At 41.8% G+C, this 22623-nt stretch overlaps 1 protein-coding gene and 1 pseudogene across 10 annotated transcripts in view; one reads left to right on the top strand and one right to left on the bottom strand.

Moving 5' to 3' along the window:
* Positions 1–8830: 8830 nt before the first annotated feature.
* The window catches only part of DOCK7 (dedicator of cytokinesis 7), a 188017-nt gene continuing 174224 nt past the window's right edge, over positions 8831–22623 (top strand). For all 10 annotated transcript variants that reach the window (XM_060410347.1, XM_015092015.4, XM_060410312.1 and 7 more), the window contains exon 1: positions 8831–8965. In XM_060410347.1, coding sequence (XP_060266330.1) covers positions 8928–8965 — 38 coding nt within the window. In that variant the 5' untranslated portion in view covers positions 8831–8927. The remainder of the gene's footprint in view (positions 8966–22623) is intronic.
* Positions 17111–17521, bottom strand: LOC114115247 (large ribosomal subunit protein uL14-like; annotated as a pseudogene).

The raw sequence follows: 22623 nt of genomic DNA, 5'->3' as shown, positions 1-22623 counted from the left end.
ATGGCTGCAGTCATCATCTGTAGTGATTTTGGAGCCTCAAAAAATAAAGTCTGCCACTGTTTCCACTGTTTCTCCATCTACTTGCCATGAAGTGATGGGACTGGATGCCATGATCTTTGTTTTCTGAATGTTGAGTTTCAAGCCAACTTTTTCGCTCTCCTCTTTCACTTTCATCAAGAGGCTCTTTAGTTCTTCACTTTCCGCCATAAGGGTGGTGTCATCTGCATATCTGAGGTTATTGATATTTCTCCCGGCAATCTTGATTCCAGCTTGTGCTTCAGCCCAGCATTTCTCATAATATGCCCTGCATATAAGTTAAATAAGCAGGGTGACAATATACAGCCTTGACATACTCCTTCCCCATTTGTAACCAGTCTGTTGTTCCATGTCCAGTTCTAACTGTTGCTTCCTGACCTGCATACAGATTTCTCAAGAGGCAGGTCAAGTGGTCTGGTACTCCCATCTCTTGAAGAATTTTCAACAGTTTGTTTGTGATGAACACAGTCAAAGACTTTGGCATAGTCAATAAAGCAGAACTAGATGCTTTTCTGGAACTCTCTTGCTTTTTCGATGATCCAACGGATGTTGGCAATTTGGTCTCTGGTTCCTCTGCCTTTTCTAAAACCAGCTTGAACATCTGAAAGTTGCCTGGCTTGGAGAATTTTGAGCATTACTTTACTAGCATGTGAGATGAGTGCAATTGTGCCTTTACTAGCGTGTGAGATGAGTGCAATTGTGTGGTAATTTGAGCATTCTTTGGCATTACCATTCTTTGGGATTGGAAAATTCAATTGTATGGGTTTATGGTAATTAGGTGACTCCTGGTGGGTCTCTAGATTGCATTAGGATGGGAGCTGGTTGCCGGAAAAACCAACTAGATTACAGATTTGGAACTTTCATCCCTATCCATAGACTTCTGTGCAGAGTTGGATCTCGAGATTGAGGTCAGTTACTAGTAGCAGATGATTTAATCAGTTGTATCTACATAATAAAATCTCCATAAAAACCCTAGATGACATTGTTTGGAGAGTTTCTTAGTTGATAGACACTTTACCTGCCAAGTACACCCCAACTTCACAGAGACAGAAGGGCCTGTGCTGGGCCTCTTCCAGATCTTTTCCTAAGTTGCTCTATCTGGACTTTCATTTTGTAGTGTTTATGTAAACTGGTCATAGTAAGTAAAGAATCTGCTTGAGTTCTGTGAGCCATTCTAGCAAATTAGTGAAACTGGAAATGGAACTGTGGTAACCTACTGAACTTTTATAGCCGGTTGGTCTGAAGTCAAGTAGTGACCTCTGACTTGAAACTGTCATCTGAGCTGGGGGTAATCTTACAGGATTGAGCAGGATTAACTTGTGGGGTCAATCAAACCCCGGGTAGGTAGTGTCAGAACTGAAATGAACTACAGGCACCCAATTGATGTTCAGAGAGTTGGAGAATTGGTTTGTGTGGGGGAAAAAAAAAAACTCATATTTGGTGTTGGAGTGTTGTGAATAAAGTCAGTTCAAGATATAATTCACATTTCATACAATCCATTTAAAGTGTGAACTTTAAGTAGATTTTAGGGGAGTAGTGGGAGGAAATAGAAGGTTGGGATTGACATATGTACACTATTGATGCTATGTATGAAGCAGACAAGTAATGAGAATGGGAAGGAAATGCAAAAAAAGAGGGGATATGTGTATACATGTAGCTGATTCACTTGGCTGTACAGTAGAAATTAACATAACATTGTAAAGCAACAATGCTCCAATAAAAATTAATTAGAAAACGAACACACACATACATTTATATAGATTTTAGTACATTCACAGAGTTGTACAGTATCACAATTAATTATATAACATTTTAACTGCCTCCCAAAGAAACGTTACACCCATAAGGAATCATTCTCCATTCTCCCTTTGTCTCAGCCCCTGGGAAGCACTAATCTACTTTCTGTCTCTGTGGATTTGTCTATTTCACACTTCATATAAATTGTGACCCATTGTGTCTAGTTTCTCTCACTTAGCATGTTTTCAAGATCCATTGTAGCATGTATCAGTACTTTATTTTTATTGTCAACTAATATTCTATTATATGGATATACAATATTTTATCCATCCATTAGTTGATTGGCATTTGGGCTGTCTCCACTTTTTGGCTATTATGAAGAATGCTGCTATAAACATTTCATGGGCAAGTTTTTGTGTCTTCATTTCTTCTGGGTATATACTGAAGAATGGAATTTCTGGGTTACATGGTGACTCTATATATAAACAGGTAGTGGACCTGCCACACTGTTTTCCAAAAACTGGCAGGACCATTTTACATTTGTATTAGTGATATAAGGGGATTCTATTTCTTCACATCTTCATCAACACTTACTAATATCTGTCCTTTAGATTTTAGTCATCCTAATGGGTGTGAAGTGATATTTTTCGGTGGTTTTGATTTGCATTTCTCTCATGGCTAATGATGTTGAACACATTATTCATACGTGTATTGGCTATTTGCATATCTTCTCTGGAGAAACATCTATTGAAATTGTTTGCCTATTTTAAAATTAGGTTATTTCTCTTTTTACTACTGACATATAAGAATTGTTTATATATATTTGAAACATAAGCCTCTTATGAAATAAAAGATTTGCAAACATTTTCTCCCATTCTTTGGTTTGTTTTTTCACTTTCTTGACGGTGGTGTCTTTTGAAATACAAACATTGTTAATTTTGATGTCCAATTCACTTTTTGTTGCTTGTGCTTTTATTCTCTTTTCAATCTTTTAAAAATTCCTCTCTGTTTATTTCTTGAAGGAACCAGGCCATTATGTCCTATAGTATTTGTCATATCCTCAGTTTTGCTAATTGCAACCCTGCATGCGTATGTGCTGTTGCTTCAGTCAGGTCCAACTGTTTGCAACCCCATGGGCTGTAGTCTGCCAGGCTCCTCTGTCCATGGGTTTATCCCGGCAAGAACACTGGAATGGGTTGCTGTTTCCTTCTCCAGGTGATCTTCCCCACCCAGGGATCGAACCCATGTCTCCTGCAGGTCCTTCATTGGCAGGTGTATTCTTTACCATTGAGCCACCTAGGAAGCAAATTGCAGCCCTAGGATATTACTTAACATGTTCCCCAAGCCCCTATATTTTTATAGGCTCATAATTAGATCCAGAGGCTTGATCAGATTTGGGTTTAAAGTTCTGATAGAAATATTTCATAGGTGGTACTGCATACATTGTAAACATCTTATCTTTATATCATATGAGGAGGAATATAGTCACTGATTAAGTTTTTTTGATATTAAGATTAATCAGTGGGTTCTGTTCTTACTGGCCTGACCCAACCATTTAAAATTCCCCAACAGTCTCTTATTTAATGTTTTATCAGCTATAATGTTTGGGTCAGTACTGTCCAATAGAAATTTCTATGATGATGGAACTGTTCTATCTATAAACTGTCCTATGCCTCAAATTACATGTGGTTATTGAATACTTGAAAAATGCCTAATACTACTACTGAAAAGTGATTTTTAAACTTTAACTAATTAACATGTAAATGGTCACATATGGCAAGTGGTTAATGGATAGTGCAGGTCTCGATTCACTGTTTTACCAGAATCTGTACTATCTCTGCAGCTGTTAGCTCCAATTCTTCTAAAAGAAGAACTTTCCCTCATCAAGTATGACTACCTTTAAATACAGCTCATTCAGAAAAGACATAACATGGGATTGTTTTAAAAAGGGGCACTGAGCCTACATTTCAGGCTGTGTTGATTGGGATAGTCTAGTCTTTTGGCCATTTCCAGCTAAAGAACCATGAAGAGCAAATATATTCTATTCTGGGAGGATTGTTACTGTAGTCTCTGTGTCATTGTCAGGGTTCTGTAATATAAACTACTGGTGCTTCATACTTCTTCCCCACAGCTCATCTCTGATTTTAGTGGCAGCCCTGGTGGACAGTTACTGCTCACAGATGGCTTCCCATCTGAAGCACCTACTGCATCTCTCAACTGTTTGCAGCACAGAGTGTGGGAGTGTTAATGTCCCTAGGGTTAGCCTTCAACCAATGGTAGCTAAATACTCAACCTCAGAGGGCCAGTTCTGAAGTGCATACTAAACAATTCTCCTGACAATGGATTGAGCTTTGATGCTCACAGAGCTACTAATGCCCTCTTTACTGACTTTCCTCTGGTCCACTCTCTCTACTCCTTCTTTCCAGCTTCTTAGGATCTCTTCTCTAATAAACTGCCTGCTTCCAAGTTGTGTTTCAAGCTCTGCTTTAGGAAAATGTAAATGAGGGATCTCATAATTATGATCTTGAAATACTGTAGTCCATGGCATCCATTCACTCAGAAATATTTACTGAGTGATTGTAATGGATCAGGTAGTGTTTTAAATACTGACAATATGATAGTGAACAGGAGACTAAGTCTGATGGAATATGTGGATAAATAGGCAACAACTGAGTAATGCATCAAGCATTATAACAGGGTAGACATGAGTGCTACTACCCGTGAAGTGTGGTCAGGTTAGGATCCCTGAATCACATTTGCTAGGTATTAAGAGAGCGAAGGACAGAGGGGCTTGCCAGGTGGCACAGTGGTAAAGAATTCGCCTGCCAATGAAGGAGTCTCAGGAGGTGCAGTTTCGACCCCTGGGTCGGGAAAGTCCCCTGGAGGAAGAAATGGTAACCCACTCCAGTATCCTTACCTGGGAAATCCACTGGACTGAGGGGATACAGTCCATGGGGTCGCAGAGAGTTGGACACGATTTAGCAGCTGAGCACACACGCACAAGTGACTGAGGACAAGCCAAAGCATCTCCACCTTGGACTTTGTGTCCAACTCCCAGGCTTCGGTTAGGGACTGAGGCAAGCCCAAGTGGCATGGCACAGTCCTCCTTTCCCCCCAGGCCACACCCCTTTAGCCTTCCTAGAGCCTTCAGTAGACGGAACACCATGTCACTCTTACTGCATGAATCCAGCGGTGCTTAATTAAAGCATAAGGCTGAAAAAGAGGAACCAGTCCCCACCCTCCCCCAAATCCCCAAAGAGAACACATTCTACCTGCAAAACAAAACTTCATTTCTTTGTGGGTGCTCAGTCGGTCAGTCGTGTCTGACTCTTTGCAAACCCATGGACTGTGGTCTGCCAGGCTCCTCTGTCCATACGATTTTCCAGGCAAGAATACTGGTGTGGGTTGCCATTTCCTCCTCCAGGGGATCTTCCCAAACTAGGGATCAAACCTGCGTCTCCTTCATCTCTGGCATTGGCAGATGGATTCTTTACCACTCTGCCACTTGGGAAGCCCCCTTTATTCCTCATGACACAAAAACTGCCTGTTTGTACTGTGGCCTTACAACCTTGGCCTTGCCTCCTTAGTATTTTTTAATAGGGGAAACTTGAGCTTGATAAAAGTTAGAATGTGAAACCATTATGACCTTCCTTTCTTCTCTTTTTTTCCTTCTCTATCCCTAAGCCTTCTGCTTGAAAGACTTTAGAAAGCTGTTTATCTAGTGAGAAAACTGTACCGAGGCTTTCTTACCTAAAATTAATGACTGGGGGGCTATGCTGACACATTGGTCCTGGTCCCCGATAAGTACTTCCTTCGCTAGGATCTTTCCACCAGGGAGGCACTTGGGTTTTGAACCCTAGTCAATGGCTAGGCCATTGGTGTTCCCAGAGTTCTAATGAGCCTTTCCACAAAGTTTTAACTGGGTTAAACATGAAGTAAACTCCACCCAGTTTCACCAGCTCATATGAAATGAACATCTTGGGACCTCCCTGATGGTCCTGTGGCTAAGACTCTGTGCTCCCAATGCAGGGGCTCAGATGCCATCCCTGGTCAGGGAACTAGAACCTACAGGATGCCAACTAAGAGTTTGCATGCCACAACTAAAGACCTGGTACAGCCAAATAAATAACTATTTAAAAAAAAAAAAGAAATGAATATCTTGTCTTTACTAGATGCTGAGAACTGATACTGTCTAGAACTTATATGTACTATCCTGAATTTTTCCTGTTGTAGTACTAATTTTTCCCATTTGCTAATGACATAAAACAAAACTCAAATTAGCTTAAGCAAAAACTAAAAAAACAAAACCATCACTTCTCCCCGCCCCTCCCAACCCCGCACATTATTAGTTCATGTAACTGCAAAGTCCAAGGCTCAAGTAATGCATAAGGATTCTCCTTCCATCTTTTGCTTTCTTCTCTGCTGTGACTGAGCTCACTCTTAGGACGGCCTTCTTTGAGTGGAGGCCAGTGGTATAACACACGCAATTTTTAGTTCTGATTGGGCCCAACCATCTTGGCTTGACTCATTTGGTTATCCCAAAACCAGACACAGAAACCAGGGGAATGGGCTGGTTGGCTTGGCCAGGCCTAGACCAAGGCTTATCTTTGAAACAGGGGTGGGGAATCAGCTGTATAGAAGTATGGCGATTGATACTAGTGTGTGTGTGCGCACACACATGCACACGTGTGCATGCTGGGGGTAGTGTGGGGAGCTTGGAATGCTTATCAACGAAAAATATTCCCGTCTCAGTTCTTCTGTTGAGCTCCAGACATTTTCCACAGGAGATTGGACTCCTGTGGGACATGAATTCTGGCCACACTGGTCTTGTCTGTGATACTAGCTCTTCTCCAGAGGTAGGGACCACCATTCTCACTTGAAGTATTCCCCAGACTCTGTCTAGCCTGCTTACAGCTTGTCCCCTTCCTGCTCTAAATGTTCCCAGCAAGCTGCACAGTGCATGTAATGTCCTTTCAGACACTTTGGCAACTAGCGAGTCATGTACACAAAGAACCATTCAAAGCAGAATGTGGTTAGTTCTCTGAGAGAGTAGTGAAAAGATGTTTGGAGAGCAGAGATAAAGGCATATAACATCTGGCTGGCAGCATGAGAGCAGACAAACGATTCAGTGACTATCAAGCACCCAGGACAAGCTTAAGGGTAGGATGAATAATGATAATAAAAGTGATAATATTAACAGCAGCTAATATAGTACTTAACCATATGCCAGGCCCTGTCCTAAGAATTGTATGTGAATTAACGAATCCTCACGATACTCTTTCAAGTAGGTACGGTTATTACCCAATTTTAGAGTTGAGCTCAAGTAATTTGCCCAAGGTCACATAGTGAGGAGGTGGCAGCATATGATTAGGTTCCTATCATGGAGTGGAGGGTCTTAAAGGCTAAGATACAGTGTTAGTCTTGACTAATGTTTCTTTGAGAGGCTGTTTCATGTTTGCCAACAAACTTAAACTTCCTGAGAGCAGCAGTTTGGACTACACTTGGACTACACTTGGGGAGAGGCTACATATGTACATTTTTGAGTAGACTCTCTTTACAGGAATGAGCATTGTTATACAAATGAATGAAGTCTTCCACAGCGGTTAGAACAAGAAGATAAGACGGGAAGTTATGGATCTGACTAACTGAGGCTTTTATCTCTGACTCAGTGTGTGACTCTACAGATGACCTAACTCCATGTTGATCATTTGCCAGCTGTAAAAGAGAGGGAAGGCTTCCCACGTTGCACAGTGGTGAAGAAATCTGTCTGCCAATGCAAGAGGAGCAAGAGACATGGGGATGATCCTGGGGTCAGGAAGATCTCCTGGAGTAGGAACTGGCATCCCACTCTGGTATTCCGGAAAATACCATGGATTGAAGAATCAGTCGGGCTACAATCTGCGGGATTGCAAAGAGACACAACTGAGCGCACGTGCGCGTGCATGCACACAAATACACATATTAAAGTCTTGCAACAGTTAAGAGGAAGCTACTAAAATTAAGGTATTTTTTCTTAGTTTCACTGTAACATTAGTAAGCAGCAAATATGCATTAGGAGCCAAATATACTAGACACTATGGGATTACAACAGAATAATGAAACAAGATTTCTACCAGTCCCTATTTTATAGACTTGACAGGCAAGATCAGTTTGATTGGTAAACATTCAGATTACTTAGCAGAATGTCAAACTGGCAAAGTACATTAGAACTCATCTGGTTCAACACATACAAATGGAAAATGAGATTCAAAAGGGGAAAGAAATAGATTCAGGAAGAGTCTTATTACCGCAGAAACACTTGTCCTCAAAGTAAAGGCTTGGGCTCTGGGTTTGAGTTTGGGTTGAAGAGGTTACCATCTGTGTGACCTTCGGCCACTCGCTTAGTTTCTTTGAACCAAATTGCTTTTCTCTAAAATGGGGATAGTAACAACTTATTTCCAAGAGCTGTTGTGAAGATTAAGTAAAATCGTGTGTGTAAAACTCTAACCCGGGGCCTGGCTTAGGACCACAAGCAACTATTATTATCGTGACCTCTGCAGGAGAAAGCTCTTTTCTGGCTCTTTTTCTGTAAGAAAACCCATTCTTTCTCCAGTGAGACCCCATTCACAAGGTCGCAGCAGAACAGAAAGTGCTTTCAACTGCTGGGAGATGGGCGCTGCAAGAACATGGACCCAGCCATCCCGGGCGGCAGAGCACAGCCCCCTCGGCCAAGCCTAACTTCCATTTCCTTCCCTTCCTTTTTGGGAGAGCTAGGCTCCCCCCACGCGCTCGGTTATCTTATTTTCCTGAGCCTCGCTAGGTCGCTGGCCTCTCTCTGCGTCCTTCTGATCATGTGGGCCCCGCAGCAGCCGTGCAGTCACGGCCGGCGGCTGGATCCCTCCACGCCCCATTCTTTCTCTTGGCTCCCGCGGGCCGGAGCTGCGTTCTGAAGACCCGGTTCCCGGGGGGATTGACGCGCTGGGGGAGGAGCGGTTTCTTGCTGCGCGCCTCTCAGGAGCATTACGGCTGGGCTCGTTCCCGGCTCCGGCCGCCAGCCCCAGCCTCCCGGGTCCGGAGCGGGGACTGGAGGAGGCGGCGAGGGAGGGAGCGCGAGCGAGGAGGCACGCGCCCGCCTGCCCGTCCGCGCCCAGACCGCTGCCGCCGCCTTAGCAGCCATGGCCGAGCGTCGCGCCTTCGCCCAGAAGATCAGCAGGTAAATCTGGGGCATGTGGCGCGCCGCGGCAGTCGGAGGGAGAGCCGGAGAGTCCTCCCGGGCCCGGCCTAGGAGGCGGGTGGGTGTGGCGACGGGGGCGCCGGGATCCCGCGGCCTGGTCGGCTGCTGGGCGGAGGGGCCAAGGGGACTCGCCGGGGCTGCCGAGGCCTCGCGCGGCGCTCCTGCCTCGGCCCTCAGCCCTCGCCTACCCCGGGGGCGCAGAGAGCCCCACGCGCACGCCTCCGCCGGCTCCTCGGCCGCCCGGGCCTGGAGTTTGGCGGTGGCTTATTGAAAGGCAGGCGGGGTAAGCTCGGCGTCTGGCCGCTCGGCGCTTCCCGAATTCTTTGTGTCCCCACCCCCGGGCTGGCCGGGGCCCTTTCCCTCTCTCCGCCCACCCTCGGCTCTCCCCAGGAGGGTGCGGGGGGTCCGCCCTCGTCTCCACCCCAACAAAAGGTTCGGTGCGCGGCGGACTCCCGGTGGAGGAGGGAGGCCGCCCCTCCTTAACACCCCTTCACCCTTCCCAGAAATCTGACACGAATCCTCTTTGCACCCGGGGGTCTTGTTCAGAGTGGGCGCGTGCACCCAGAATGGAAAACGTACGGCCAGAATAAAAAGTTGAGAACCTGTGCTTTGCACCTTCGGTGTGCAGCTGCAGGATCTGCCGAATTGTACGCTGGAGCTTGATCCTGCTAGCGTGTGAATGTAAATTACCCTGGGTTTCTCGTAGCTCCGGAGAAAGATGGATGATAGGCAGTGTTCTTTATACGCCGGCCCTTTGACTCGTGTTTTAGGAGTCTAGACGTAAAAAGTAAATGATCAAGGCTGAGTTTTCTTTTACCTACTTGTGGTGAGAATGTTGCCCGCTTTTCTCCCCTCTAAAACTAAAAATTGAATTACGGTGGAGGATTCTAGTATTTGTAGACTTTGTGAAATATACGAATGTATACGACACTAGACATTCTGTTAATTATGAAGTCGCAAGAGAAGAAACATTCGAATATATTACTTTTTTGACAATTCTATTTCCTTGACTCTGGGTCTTTTTAGTTTACTGTTATTTCTTAAAGATTTTTTTTTTTTTTTTTGCCTGCCAAACAAGTCTTTTCTTAACTATCTGAACTTCCATAGTATTACTCTATTTTGGTTACGTTTTTCATTTAAAACTAACATCTCTTTAAGCTTTGTGCTTTTTTTTTTTCTTTCGAACTTTAGAACATATTTCATTTCCTCAGGAGGCAAAATAGCAAATGCTTAAGAGCCTGGAGGCTCAGTCTATGACATGGGCTGAAATCCTGATTGTTACTTTCTAAGTTAACACCTTGGCCAAATTGATTAAGTTCTCTTAAGCTTTAGTTTTAAGCTGGTCTGGATAATGGGTAAAAACAAATCAAAAAAGTGTACCCAGCTCATAGACTTGTTGTAAACATTGTGGCATAATTTGTGTAAAGGTTTTAGTATGGTGTATGGCTCCTGCTAGCTATCACTGAACCCTTAAAATAAGTAGTATAATCTAGGGAGCTGTGATAGACTTAATAGGAATTTATTACTTAATAGGGAATTATTACTTTTGTTCTTTTTTTGTAAGATAATTTGATCTTGTTTCTGAAGGTAGTGCCATTTAAAAATAGATATATTACTTGACATGCATGCTAAGTATTAATTTCTCTTAGAGCCAAAAGGTTATCTCTGAGAACACTGTGCTGATCAAGAAAGTGCACATTAGGGAGTTAGGTATGAAATGTATACAATGTCTGTTCTCCAATCATGGGATTTGTCCTTAGATAGACATGACAAAACACAAGAAAAAAAGATAACCAGTTTTGCAAAATAACAAAAAATTCAAATTGACATTACCTTGTAAAGTTATAAAAGTACATGAGGCAATAGAAATGAAGATACGTGAATTGATTGGAGAGATATTCGGACGTAGGTGTGCAGTGATTGATGATTGTTTGGATGTGGAAGGTGAGGAAGACTGAAGAGTCTGGGAGGACATCCAAGTTTCTGATTTGAGCATCTGGGTTAGAGGCAATTGTTGAGGTAAGGGAGTGCAGGAGGGGGAAGGGGCCTGAGAGTGGGAAGTGTGGGGTACTGGAGATGTTAATTCAGTTTTGTACTTGTTAGTTTTGAAGTGCTGTGGAGCACTCAAAGAAAAATGTCTGTGAGGTTGTCGGTACAGGTTTAAGGTGCAGAAGAGAGATTGAGTTGGAGGTCTAGATTTCAGAGCAATCAGCAAGTAGACTGTAGTTAAAGAAGAGGAGTAGGTGAGATAGTTCAGGAGGAATGCTCGGACTTAATTTGGAGGAAAGACCAAGGACAGAACAGCTTATCTGGTCATTGTGAATGAAAGGTACTTTCCTCCTAGGAAAACACGGCTGAATAAATTCCTGTTCTGCTGCTTAATTTCCTACCATGGGAAGTATAGTACAGTTTGAAAACAAACTGCCTGGTTTGACATCCTAGTGCTGCCCCTCATAGAGTAAACTTGGGCAAGTTATTCCCCCGCAGTTTTACCTCATTTTCCCTATCTGTAGAATGGAGTTGATGGTGTATAGACTCACCTTATAGGATGGTTGTAAGAGTTGAACAAGTTCGTACCCGTGAAGTGCTTATAAGTGCTTTTTTGATAATGACTGCCCAGTAAGTATCACTTTTTAAAAATTACGGGATTTATGGAATGGCCTAGGACCATTTCTTGGAAGTAATAATCCTTTTTATGATGTACCTGCATGAACTTTGTTGCTCTGTGAAAAGCCTGTTGCTATCTGAAAACTTACTTTTCTTTTTCAAAGGTTTCTGGTTTTTTAAAAACCTTTACTTTAAAAAGAATTATATTGGTCTCTTTCCTGGCTCAGTTATTTCCTAGCCCTTTGCTTTTAGTGCTTTTGTTTTTTGAGGCTGTGATTGGTGATTTCTTGAAGCTCTCTATTCTGTATCACTGATTGCACTGCTAACCTCAGCTCATCATAGAAAAGCAGACTTCATGTCAAGTACTGCCTCTTGTCTGTTCTCCCTGCTTTTGGAGAACAAGACAAATGCTTTGTTAACCTTTGTAATCACTCCCTCATATATAATGGGCTTCCCAGGTGGCTCAGTTGGGAAAAATCCACCTGCCAGTGCATGAGATGTGCATTCAACCCCTGGTCCAGGAAGATTTCATGGAGAAAGAAATGGCGACTCCACTCCAGTACTCGTGCCTGGAGAACCCCTTGGACAGAGGAGCCCGGCGGGCTACAGTTGATAGGGTCGCAAAGAGTCGGGCATGACTTAGTGACTGAACAACAGCAATGTATAATGGGTGCAATTTATGGAATGCTGTTTGTAGATAAATGATCTAGGATTTTGTTTGGATTATTTTGTCCTGTCACTTGATATTCAGCTGTAATGATGAACATTTGTGTATACTTAAAACACTTTTTACCACATTCTCATCTTCATAACCCAGAAGGCAGAAGAACACAGAACAGAATGTAGGCTCTAGGTCATATCCTCAGGTTGAAATTCCGCTTTTACGAATAATAGCTGTGTAATTCTGGGCAGTTGATCTAACCTTTGTCTTGGTTTGCTTATCAGTAAAGTGGAGCTAGAAATCTCTGTAGGGTTAATTTGAGGATTAATTGAGATAATACATGTGTTTCCTGTGCCTGAAACATAGCATTCAAAAAATATTAGCTGCTGCTATTATTCCTATATTATTTACCATTCCTATAATCTAGATGCAGAACTGAGGCCTACTAAGAGAATGAGATTATTTGTCTTATTTGAGGCTAAAATCCTAGTTCTGTGATTTCAGATGTTCAGTTCAGTTCAGTCACTCAGTCGTGTCCGACTCCTTGCGACCCCATGAATTGCAGCACTCCAAGCCTCCCTGTCTATCACCAACTCCTGGAGTTCACTCAGACTCACGTCCATTGAGTCCGTGATGCCATCCAGCCATCTCATCCTCTGTCGTCCCCTTCTCCTCCTGCCTCCAATCCCTCCCAGCGTCAGAGTCTTTTCCAATGAGTCAACTCTTCGCATGAGGTGGCCAAAGTACTGGAGTTTCAGCTTTAGCATCAGTCCTTCCAAAGAAGTCCCAGGGCTGATCTCCTTTAGAATGGAGTGGTTGGATCTCCTTGCAGTCCAAGGGACTCTCAAGAGTCTTCTCCAACACCACACTTCAAAAGCATCAGTTCTTCGGCACTCAGCTTTCTTTACAGTCCAACTCTCACATCCATACATGACTCCTGGAAAAAGCATAGCCTTGACTAGATGGACCTTAGTCTGCAAAGTAATGTTTCTGCTTTTGAATATGCTGTCTAGGTTGGTCATAACTTTTCTTCCAAGGAGTAAGCGTCTTTTAATTTCATGGCTGCAGTCACCATCTACAGTGATTTTGGAGCCCAAAAAATAAAGTCTGACCCTGTTTCCACTGTTTCCCCATCTATTTCCCATGAAGTGATGGGACCGGATGCCATGATCTTTGTTTTCTGAATGTTGAGCTTTAAGCCAACTTTTTCACTCTCCTCTTTCACTTTCATCAAGAGGCTTTTAGTTCCTCTTCACTTTCTGCCATAAGGGTGGTGTCATCTGCATATCTGAGTTATTGATATTTCTCCCGGCAATCTTGATTCCAGCTTGTGTTTCTTCCAGTTCAGCGTTTTTCATGATGTCCTCTGCATATAAGTTAAATAAGGAGGGTGACAATATACAGCCTTGACGTACTCCTTGTCCTATTTGGAACCAGTCTGTTGTTCCGTGTCTAGTTCTTACTGTTGCTTCCTGATCTGCATACAGATTTCTCAAGAGGCAGGTCAGGTGGTCTGGTATTCCCATCTCTCTCAGAATTTTCCACAGTTTATTGTGATCCACACAGTCAAAGGCTTTGGCATAGTCAAAGCAGAAATAGATGTTTTTCTGGAACTCTCTTGCTTTTTCGATGATCCAGCGGATGTTGACAATTTGATCTCTGGTTCCTCTGCCTTTTCTAAAACCAGCTTGAATATCAGAGAGTTCATGGTTCACGTATTGCTGAAGCCTGGCTTGGAGAATTTTGAACATTACTTTACTAGCATGTGAGATGAGTGCAGTTGTGCGATAGTTTGAGCATTCTTTGGCATTGCCTTTCTTTGGGATTGGAATGAAAACAGACCTTTTCCAGTCCTGTGGTTAAACCCTTACAATTTGTATTTTCTTTCTGCAAGATATTTTCTGTGGTAGTTCTAGATTTTCTAACAGTGCTGCTGTTAGTATCCCCAGAGTTACCGTTGCTTTCTTAATCTTTATTAATTTGGTATCATTTTGCTGCCCAAGAAGCAGAATTTAATGAAAGACTTCATCAGATCTTTATTTCTGAGGAAAATCTTACATGAGTAGGATTTTCTGGATATAGGCTTATTTATAACCTCAGTTTTATTTTAGTCTTGAATCTGTTCATAACCCTGGCTGGATAGCCCCAATCTTTTAATCTACTTCGTTCAATTCATTTTGTCACTCCTGATCAAAGTAGATCATTTCCACATAGTATCAACTATTTCAGTGCTGCGTGTTTCATCACTTTAGACACATATACCACCTCCCTGACCGTCTGTTGTGCTCATCTCCCTAACTGTTAATACTGAATATGTAGCCTATTTCTTGCTCCTGAGCTGCAGAGTAGTGTTAGAAGGAGACTAGAGTAGTCCGGAGTTGATCCGTTATTAATTAATGTCTTCTCATTTGAAATGAGGTTTATTCCAAATAATTTCTCTTATTTACTATCTTTGTTTACCTACTCCATCTTTTACTGAAAATTTTGGGACCATATCACATGGTGCTGTGCTGTGCTAAGTCGCTTCAGTTGTGTGACCCCATGGACTGTAGCCCTCTAGGCTCCTCTGTCCATGGAATTCTCCAGGCAAGAATACTGGAATGGGTTGCCATGCCCTCCTCAGGGGAACTTCCTGACCTAGGAATTGAACCTGCGTCTTTTATATCTCCTACGTTGGCAGGCAGATTATTTACCGTTAGCTTATGGGGAGCCGCCATACCACGTGAGTCCTTCATTTTAACCTTGACATATGACTGTCCCAGTATGTCATTCAACTGTCCTTCTCTTGAACCCGAAAGGTGTCTTGTCCCTAAAACTTACCTATTTTATTGTATTTTGAACCCTGTATGTTGGCACCTACTCCCAACTTTGATCTCACAATTTTCCCTTTCTTTTGTAGCATCTTCAGTCTGTTCTTTTTCATGGGTGTTTCCCTTAAGCCGTAAGACTTATTCTCATCATAAAAAAGAACTGTTGCGTCTTCTGGCATTTCTAGCTGCCAACCCATCATTCCTTTTTCTTTTATAGTCACCTTTGTCACATGTATGTGGTATAGTCATGACTACTTCCTGCTTGGTTCTCCTTCCCATCAATCTTGTAGCAATATGGCAGTGCTTACCATGCTGCCTTATATGTACTTGAATTGTAGACCTCTTGAGAATTAGGAATGGTTGACTTTTTTCTTTTGTTCATCACTGATTTCAAGTGCTGCGGTTTTTTAGTTATTTATTTTTAAATTTCTAATGCTTGCTCTCCTTTTTCCGTTCCCCTTCTTTTCTACTGCTTTCAGAACTCTTTGAGGACTGGTCTAGATCTTTTTGGGCTTGCCAGGTGGCACAGTGGTAAAGAATCTACCTGGCAGTGCAGGAGACGGCAGTTTGATCCCAGGGTTGGGAAAATTTCCTGGAGTAGGAATTGGCAACCTATTCCAGTATTTTTGCCTGGAAAATCCCATGGATAGAGGAGCCTAGTGGCTCCATGGTGTCTGTACTCCTGTACAGTCCATGGGGTTGCAAAAGTGTTGAGCACAACTTAGCAACTACACATCAATAATCCCTCCTTGTCCTCAACTCACCCACACTGATAGATCTTCAAAAGTATAAGTGAGGAACTCCTTTCTTACTTCACCATCTAATCTTTTTTTTTTTTTTAACCATCTAATCTTTATAATTCCATGGACAGAGGAACCTGGCAAGCCACAGTCCAGGGGGTTGCAAAGAGTTGGACACAACTGAGCACACACACACTAGGTCTTTTTATCTCCATGCTTAGCACATAATCTTGTGTAAACTGGACATCTAAAGAGTGTATGAGTGAATACCGCCTGGCACCTGAATCATCTTTCATAACTTCACTTACAGATAACCACAATAAGTTTGTAGCTTATCTAGTCCCTCCCTCCTCTAATTCAAATGTGTTTCAAATGAATTCTCCTTAAAACACAGCTTTTATCATGGCATGCTGCTGCTGCTGCTAAGTCACTTCAGTCATGTCCGACTCTGCGCGACCCCATAGACGGCCTCCTACCAGGCTCCTCTGTCCCTGGGTTTCTCCAGGCAAGAACACTGGAGTGGGTTGCCATTTCCTTCTCCAATGCATGAACATGAAAAGTGAAAGTGAAGTTGCTCAGTCGTATCCGACTCCTAGTGACCCCATGGACTGCAGCCTACCAGGCTCCTCCGTCCATGGGATTTTCCAGGCAAGAGTACTGGAGTGGGGTGCCATTGCCTTCTCCTTATCATGGCATACTTATGTTCAAAAATGTATACGTAGTGACTTCTTGTGGGGTTAAATCCAAACCCCTGCTTGCATTTTAAAAGTCATCTGTAATCTGGTCTTTTCTCTTGTTGCTTATTCTTGAGTTTACATTTTGGACTAGTCAATCTGGTTTTTTCACTTTACCCCCACAATGCTCTGCTCATTTCCATCTCTATAACAGTTCTGTTGTTTTTGATATATGCTGCCTTTTCTCTTCTAAATCTTACCTTTTGGTTCAGAGTGCTCCAAGCTGCTGTCCTGACATTTGGGATAACCATTTCCTTGGTTTTCTTTTTTTTACCGCCTACGAATACATCCATAGGAGAAGGCAATGGCATCCATAAGTAATTCTACTTAGAAGAATTTTTAATTCATTTAAATAGAATCATACTGTATGTTTGTATGCTGTTCTATCTTCTTTTGCTCAAAATTGTATCTGTGAGATTCAGCCATGATGTTACAAGCAGTTGAAGTTCATTCATTTTCATTGCTTAATATTTTTCATTGTATAAACATAACCACAGTTTTCCATTCTACAGTAGATGGACATTTGGGTTGTTTCCATTTTTTAAAAAAATTATTTTACAAATACACCAAAATCATGCAACGCTGCCAGCAGTAGATGCAATTCTGGGCCACAAGTCTGCACATTCCTTTGCAACTGGTCCTGTGATGGCAGAACCTTTCATCTCGCCTTTGTTGTTTACTGTGACCCCTGCATTATCTTCAAAATAAAGAAAGACACCATCTTTTCTCCAGTATAAGTTTCATTATCAAATTACCACTGCTGGATGTTCCTTCTTTCTGAGCTCTGGTTTGCCTTTCTTGACTGTGGCCATCACCATGTCACCCACACCAGCAGCAGGAAGTCTATTCAATCGTCCCTTGATCCCCTTCACAGAGATGATATACAGATTTTGGCTCCAGCACAGTTGATCACGGCTCCAACTGGGAGACCCAAGAGATCGGAATTTTGCGCCAGAGGACCCACCACGTCCTCGCTTCAACATCCTCAAGGCCGGAAAGGGACAAAAAGGGCTGTTGCCAATTTTTGACTATTAGAAACAATGCTGCTATGAGCATTCCTACATATATATTCTGGTACATATGTTCCTGAGTTTTTCTAGGGTATACTCAGGTGTGGAGTTGCTGGGTCTTGGTTGCTTGTTGTAGCAATTTTATTTATCGTCAAATTTGTTAGGCAATGCCAAACTTTTCTAAGATAGATGTACAAATTTACACTCCCACATGTTGCTTTACATAGTTACCATCACTTGGTTTTGCTAACTTTCTCATTTTTGCCAGTCTGATGGATGCATGCTGCTATCTTATTGTAAAAGTTTTAACACATATTTATTTGATTACTAATGAGATTGAGCCCTGTTTTTGTATGTTTATTGACCATTTGCATTTACTCTTTTGTAAATTACCTAATTAAATAGTTTGCCATTTTCTTTCTTTGTTTCTTCCCTTTGGGTTCTTTTTCTTATTGATTTTTGTGAGTACCTTACATATATTCAGTAGATTAGTTATTTATTGATTTTACATTTTGCAAATATCTTCATACACTATGGTTTGTTTTTAATCCTTTTACTGGAACGTTTTGAAAACTAAGCTTTAATGCAGTATAACAGGGCTTTTTTTTTAATGTATAATACTTTTGGGGTCTTATTTAAGAAATATTTTATTACCCTGAGGTCATTCATATATCATATATTTATCATAAACTTTGTAATTACCTCCTTTGTATTTAGGTTTATATTCCACCTGGGCTTGATATGTGTATGGAGTGAAATTTTATTTTTTTCAGAATGGATTCTCCTTTCGCTATTGATCTGTCCTGCCATCTCTATAAATATGTGTGTGTCCTTATTTGTGGGTCTTTTTTATGGGCTCTATTTTGTTCCATTGATTTGGTTATACATCTTTTCATTAATTATAAACAGTTTTCATTATAATAAGCTTTGGAATTTGGTAGGATAACTCTTTCCACCTTAAAAAAAGTGTCCTAGCTGCTCTTCAGTTCAGTTCAGTTCAGTCGCTCAGTCGTGTCTGATTCTTTGCAACCCCATGAATTGCAGCATGCCAGGCCTCCTGTCTATCACCAACTCCCGGAGTTCACTCAGACTCACGTCCATCAAGTTGGTGATGCCGTCCAGCCATCTCATCCTCTGTCGTCCCCTTCTCCTCCTGCCCCCAATTCCTCCCAGCATCAGAGTCTTTTCCAATGAGTCAATCTTTGCATGAGGTGGCCAAAGTACTGGAGTTTTAGCTTTAGCATCAGTCCTTCCAAAGAACACCCAGGGCTGATCTCCTTCAGAGTGGACTGGTTGGATCTCCTTGCAGTCCAAGGGACCCTCAAGAGTCTTCTCCAACACCACAGTTCAAAAGCATCAATTCTTCGGCGCCCTGCCTTCTTCACACTCCAACTCTCACATCCACACATGACCACAGGAAAAACCATAGCCTTGACTAGACGGACCTTTGTTGGCAAAGTAATGTCTCTGCTTTTCAATAGCTGCTCTTAGCTTTTTGAATTTCTGTATATATTTTAGAATCTACCAAAAACAAACAAAACCTCCCAAATCTTTGGTGACCTAAATGGGAAGGAAATCCAAGGAAGAAGGGTTATATGTGTATGTGTGGCTGATTCACTTTGCTATACAACAGAAACTGAGATAAATTGTAAAGCGACTATACTTTATACCATCTACAAAATGGCAACCCACTTTGTCTTTTCTTTTTTTTAAAAAAATTATTTTTTTACCAATGTTTAATAATGATCCTTGATTCTTTGAAATGGGCACAGGCTTTTCAACTCTGGATGGTCCTCAGGTCCTTGAAAAAACAAAACAAAACACCACCCCCCCCCAAATGAAAAACTGCCAAGTCCTTTTAGAATTTGATTTGGATTGCTTTGAATCTATGTATCAATTTGTGGAAGAAATGATACTTTTAAGTTACTGACTTTCCAATTCATGATTGTGGTGCGTGTCTCCATTTATTTAGCTCTTTATATCACACAATGAGGGCTTCCCTAGTGACTCAGATGGTAAAGCAGCTGTTTGCAGTGCAGGAGACCTGGGTTCGATCCCTGGGTTGGGAAGATCCCCTGGAGAAGGAAACGGCAGCCCCCTCCAGTATTCTTGCCTGGAAAATCCCATGGACCATGGAGCCTGGTAGGCTATTGTCCATGGGGTTGCAAAGAGTTGGACTGAGCGACTTTCACTTTCACTTTTCATCACACAATGAAATTTTATAGTTCTCTCTGCAAGGCTTTGCATATCTTTTGTTAGATTTATTTTTAGGTATGTATCAGTGATACACCTTGCTGGGCTTCCCAGGTGACTCAGTGGTAAAGAATCTGCCTACCAGTGCAGAAGACATGGGTTCAATCCCTGGGTTGAGAAGATACCCTGGAGAAAGAAATGGCAACCCACTCCGATATTCTTGCCTGGAAAATCCCATGGACAGAGGAGCTTAGGGGGCTATAGTCCATGTGGTCACAAAAGAGTCAGGCATGACTCAGTGACTAATAAATAATAAAATATCTTGCTAAACTCTTGTTAAATCTAAAAATGTGTATTCCTTTGTATTTTCTTTTTCTTTTATGAGACAGGATGCTCAGGGCTGGTGCACTGGGATGACCCTGAGGGATGGGATGGGGAGGGAGGTGGAGGAGGGATGGGGAACACATGTACACCCATGGCTGATTCATGTGAATGTATGGCAGAAACCACCACAATATTGAAAAGTAATTAGCCTCCAATTAAAATAAATTAAAAAAAAGAAAAAATATAGACCTAGGTACAGTGATGGGTAGCCTTGTCCTCCAGATTTGTTATATCAAATTAATTTTGCACAAAGGAATTGGTTTTAAGGGGCAGAATGTACTGACAATTTGTAGTTTTACTTAGTTATAGACATTGGTTGCTATTTTACACTGATAATGTCTGCTCCAGTTTTTTACTTTTAGTCTCTATCTTTTGTTTTGCTTCTTATTTATACTTTTTCTTTACAATTAAAAAATGAAAGCATCCCTTGAAGAAAATAATAAAATAATAATGAAAATAATTATACTCTTCACTCAGGAAAAAAATTGTTTTAATGGAAATTTAAGAATAATCCTTGATTCTTTAAAATGGGCACAGGCTCTTCAACTCTGGATCGTCCTCAAGCTGTTATACAGCAGCATTGTGGGACTGATTCAACCAGAACTGTTATACTTTCTCAGGAAAACACAGGGTCAGTCTTTTTCAGGAGGCTTAATATTCCAACTTCGTACTTGATAAACCTCTGTTACAGGACAGACTAAAGCTGAAAGGGGAAGATTAGGCTGCAGTCAACCTACTTGCTGCCCTGTGGCCTTGTTTATTCTGTGTACATAGCTGTATCATATGAAAATCAAGGATTTTGTTGTATCTTTTGAAACTTGTAGCTGGTTTATTTTTTTGTGTTGATCTGCATATTATTACCTTGTATTACTGTATAGATTTTTAATATCATTTCTATTCAACATTGTATTAATATTGAGTGTCTTTACTGACAAACTTTGCCGACAAAGGTCCATATAGTCAAAGCTATGGTTTTTCCAGTTGTCATGTACAGATGTGAGAGTTGGACCATACAGAAAGCTGAGCACTGAAGAATTGATGCTTTTGAATTGTGGTGCTAGAGAAGACTCTTAAGAATCCCCTGTACTTCAGGGAGATCAAACTAATCAATTGTAAAGGGAATCAGTCCTGAATATTCATTGGAAGGACTGATGCTGAAGCTGAAGCTCCAATACTTTGGCCACCTGATGTGAAGAGCTGACTCATTGGAAAAGACCCTGATGCTGAAGGCAAAAGGAAAAGGGGGCAGCAGAGGATAAGATGGTTAGATAGCATCACCAACTCAGTGGAATGAATCTGAACAAACTCTGGAAGATGGTGAAAAACAGGGGAGCCTGGTATGTTGCAGTCTATGGGGTTGCAAAGAATTGGATGCAACTTAGCAACTGAACAACAATATCCTCAGTTTGTTTATAATCTCAAAATGTTTTCACTTAGTATTAAGCCTTATGGTTATTGTAGGTTTTTGTAGATTTCTTTCGGTTTGGGTTCCCTAGAAAACAGATACTGAGACAAAGATAAAGAGTTGAGACTTTTTCTGGGAGGCATAATCCTAGAGCATTAGAAGAGAAAAGGGAAGTGAAGCAGAGAAAGATGGGAAACAATGTAAGGTAATATCTTATCTCATTGGCCACTGCTTCACAAAGAGCTAGGAGGAGATTGTTTGGCACATGTGCTTGCTAGGCCATACAGGATATCACTGGACAGCAGAATAGTTCCTCAGATCTGCAGATGGGACTCTGAAAGAAGAGGAAATTCATCTGCCTGCTTTTCTCCTGAATCTTCCTAACTCAGAGTTAGTTCCCTTTCCTTTCTGGGTTGCATCTTTTGAACCCCTTTGTCAACCACTCGAGATGTCCCACTACTTTTTCAGTGGCCTTTTATAGAAGAGACTTCTTGGTTTCAAGTGACAGAACCTCAAAGCAGATTAATTTGCACATACAAAAAGTTGCTGAGTAGTGTAACTGAGTACATTCGGTCCAGTGATGTTCATATAGGCTTCTTATCTTCTTGTCTTGGCTAGATTTTCCCACAGAGTTGTAACAAAAGGGTTACAGTGGGAATTGACAGTCCCAGGCTCTAATCCTGCAAGTTCAGTTGTGGCAGAAAAGGTTTAGGAACTCAGTTATTGGTCTGGCTTGGACCACATTACTATAATCCTTCCTTGAACCAATTATTATATTTAGGGATGCAGGGGACTCTGACCAGTCCTGGGTAGTATGTCCTCTATGGCTTGGGGGAGAGATATGGTGGTGTCAGCAACACTCAACCTCAAAGAATGAGTTACTTATCAAAAAGGAGTTTATAACCAAAAGAAGGAGGATCAGAGAGCTGGTCCCCAAAACAACTGATGTTCTTTGAAATTAGTCGTTTGAAGTTGTGTAGCATCACTATAATCATTTAAATATATAGCTGTATAGTCAGCTTGACTACCTGCCAAAATTTAAATGTAACTGGTGAAGTACGAAAACAAAACCAGGGTAACCTGATGCCATCTG

Source organism: Ovis aries, chromosome 1 (genome assembly GCF_016772045.2).
Source record: "Ovis aries strain OAR_USU_Benz2616 breed Rambouillet chromosome 1, ARS-UI_Ramb_v3.0, whole genome shotgun sequence".
NCBI classification, from domain to species: Eukaryota; Metazoa; Chordata; class Mammalia; order Artiodactyla; family Bovidae; genus Ovis; species Ovis aries.
This window is presented reverse-complemented; position numbering and strand designations above follow the sequence as displayed.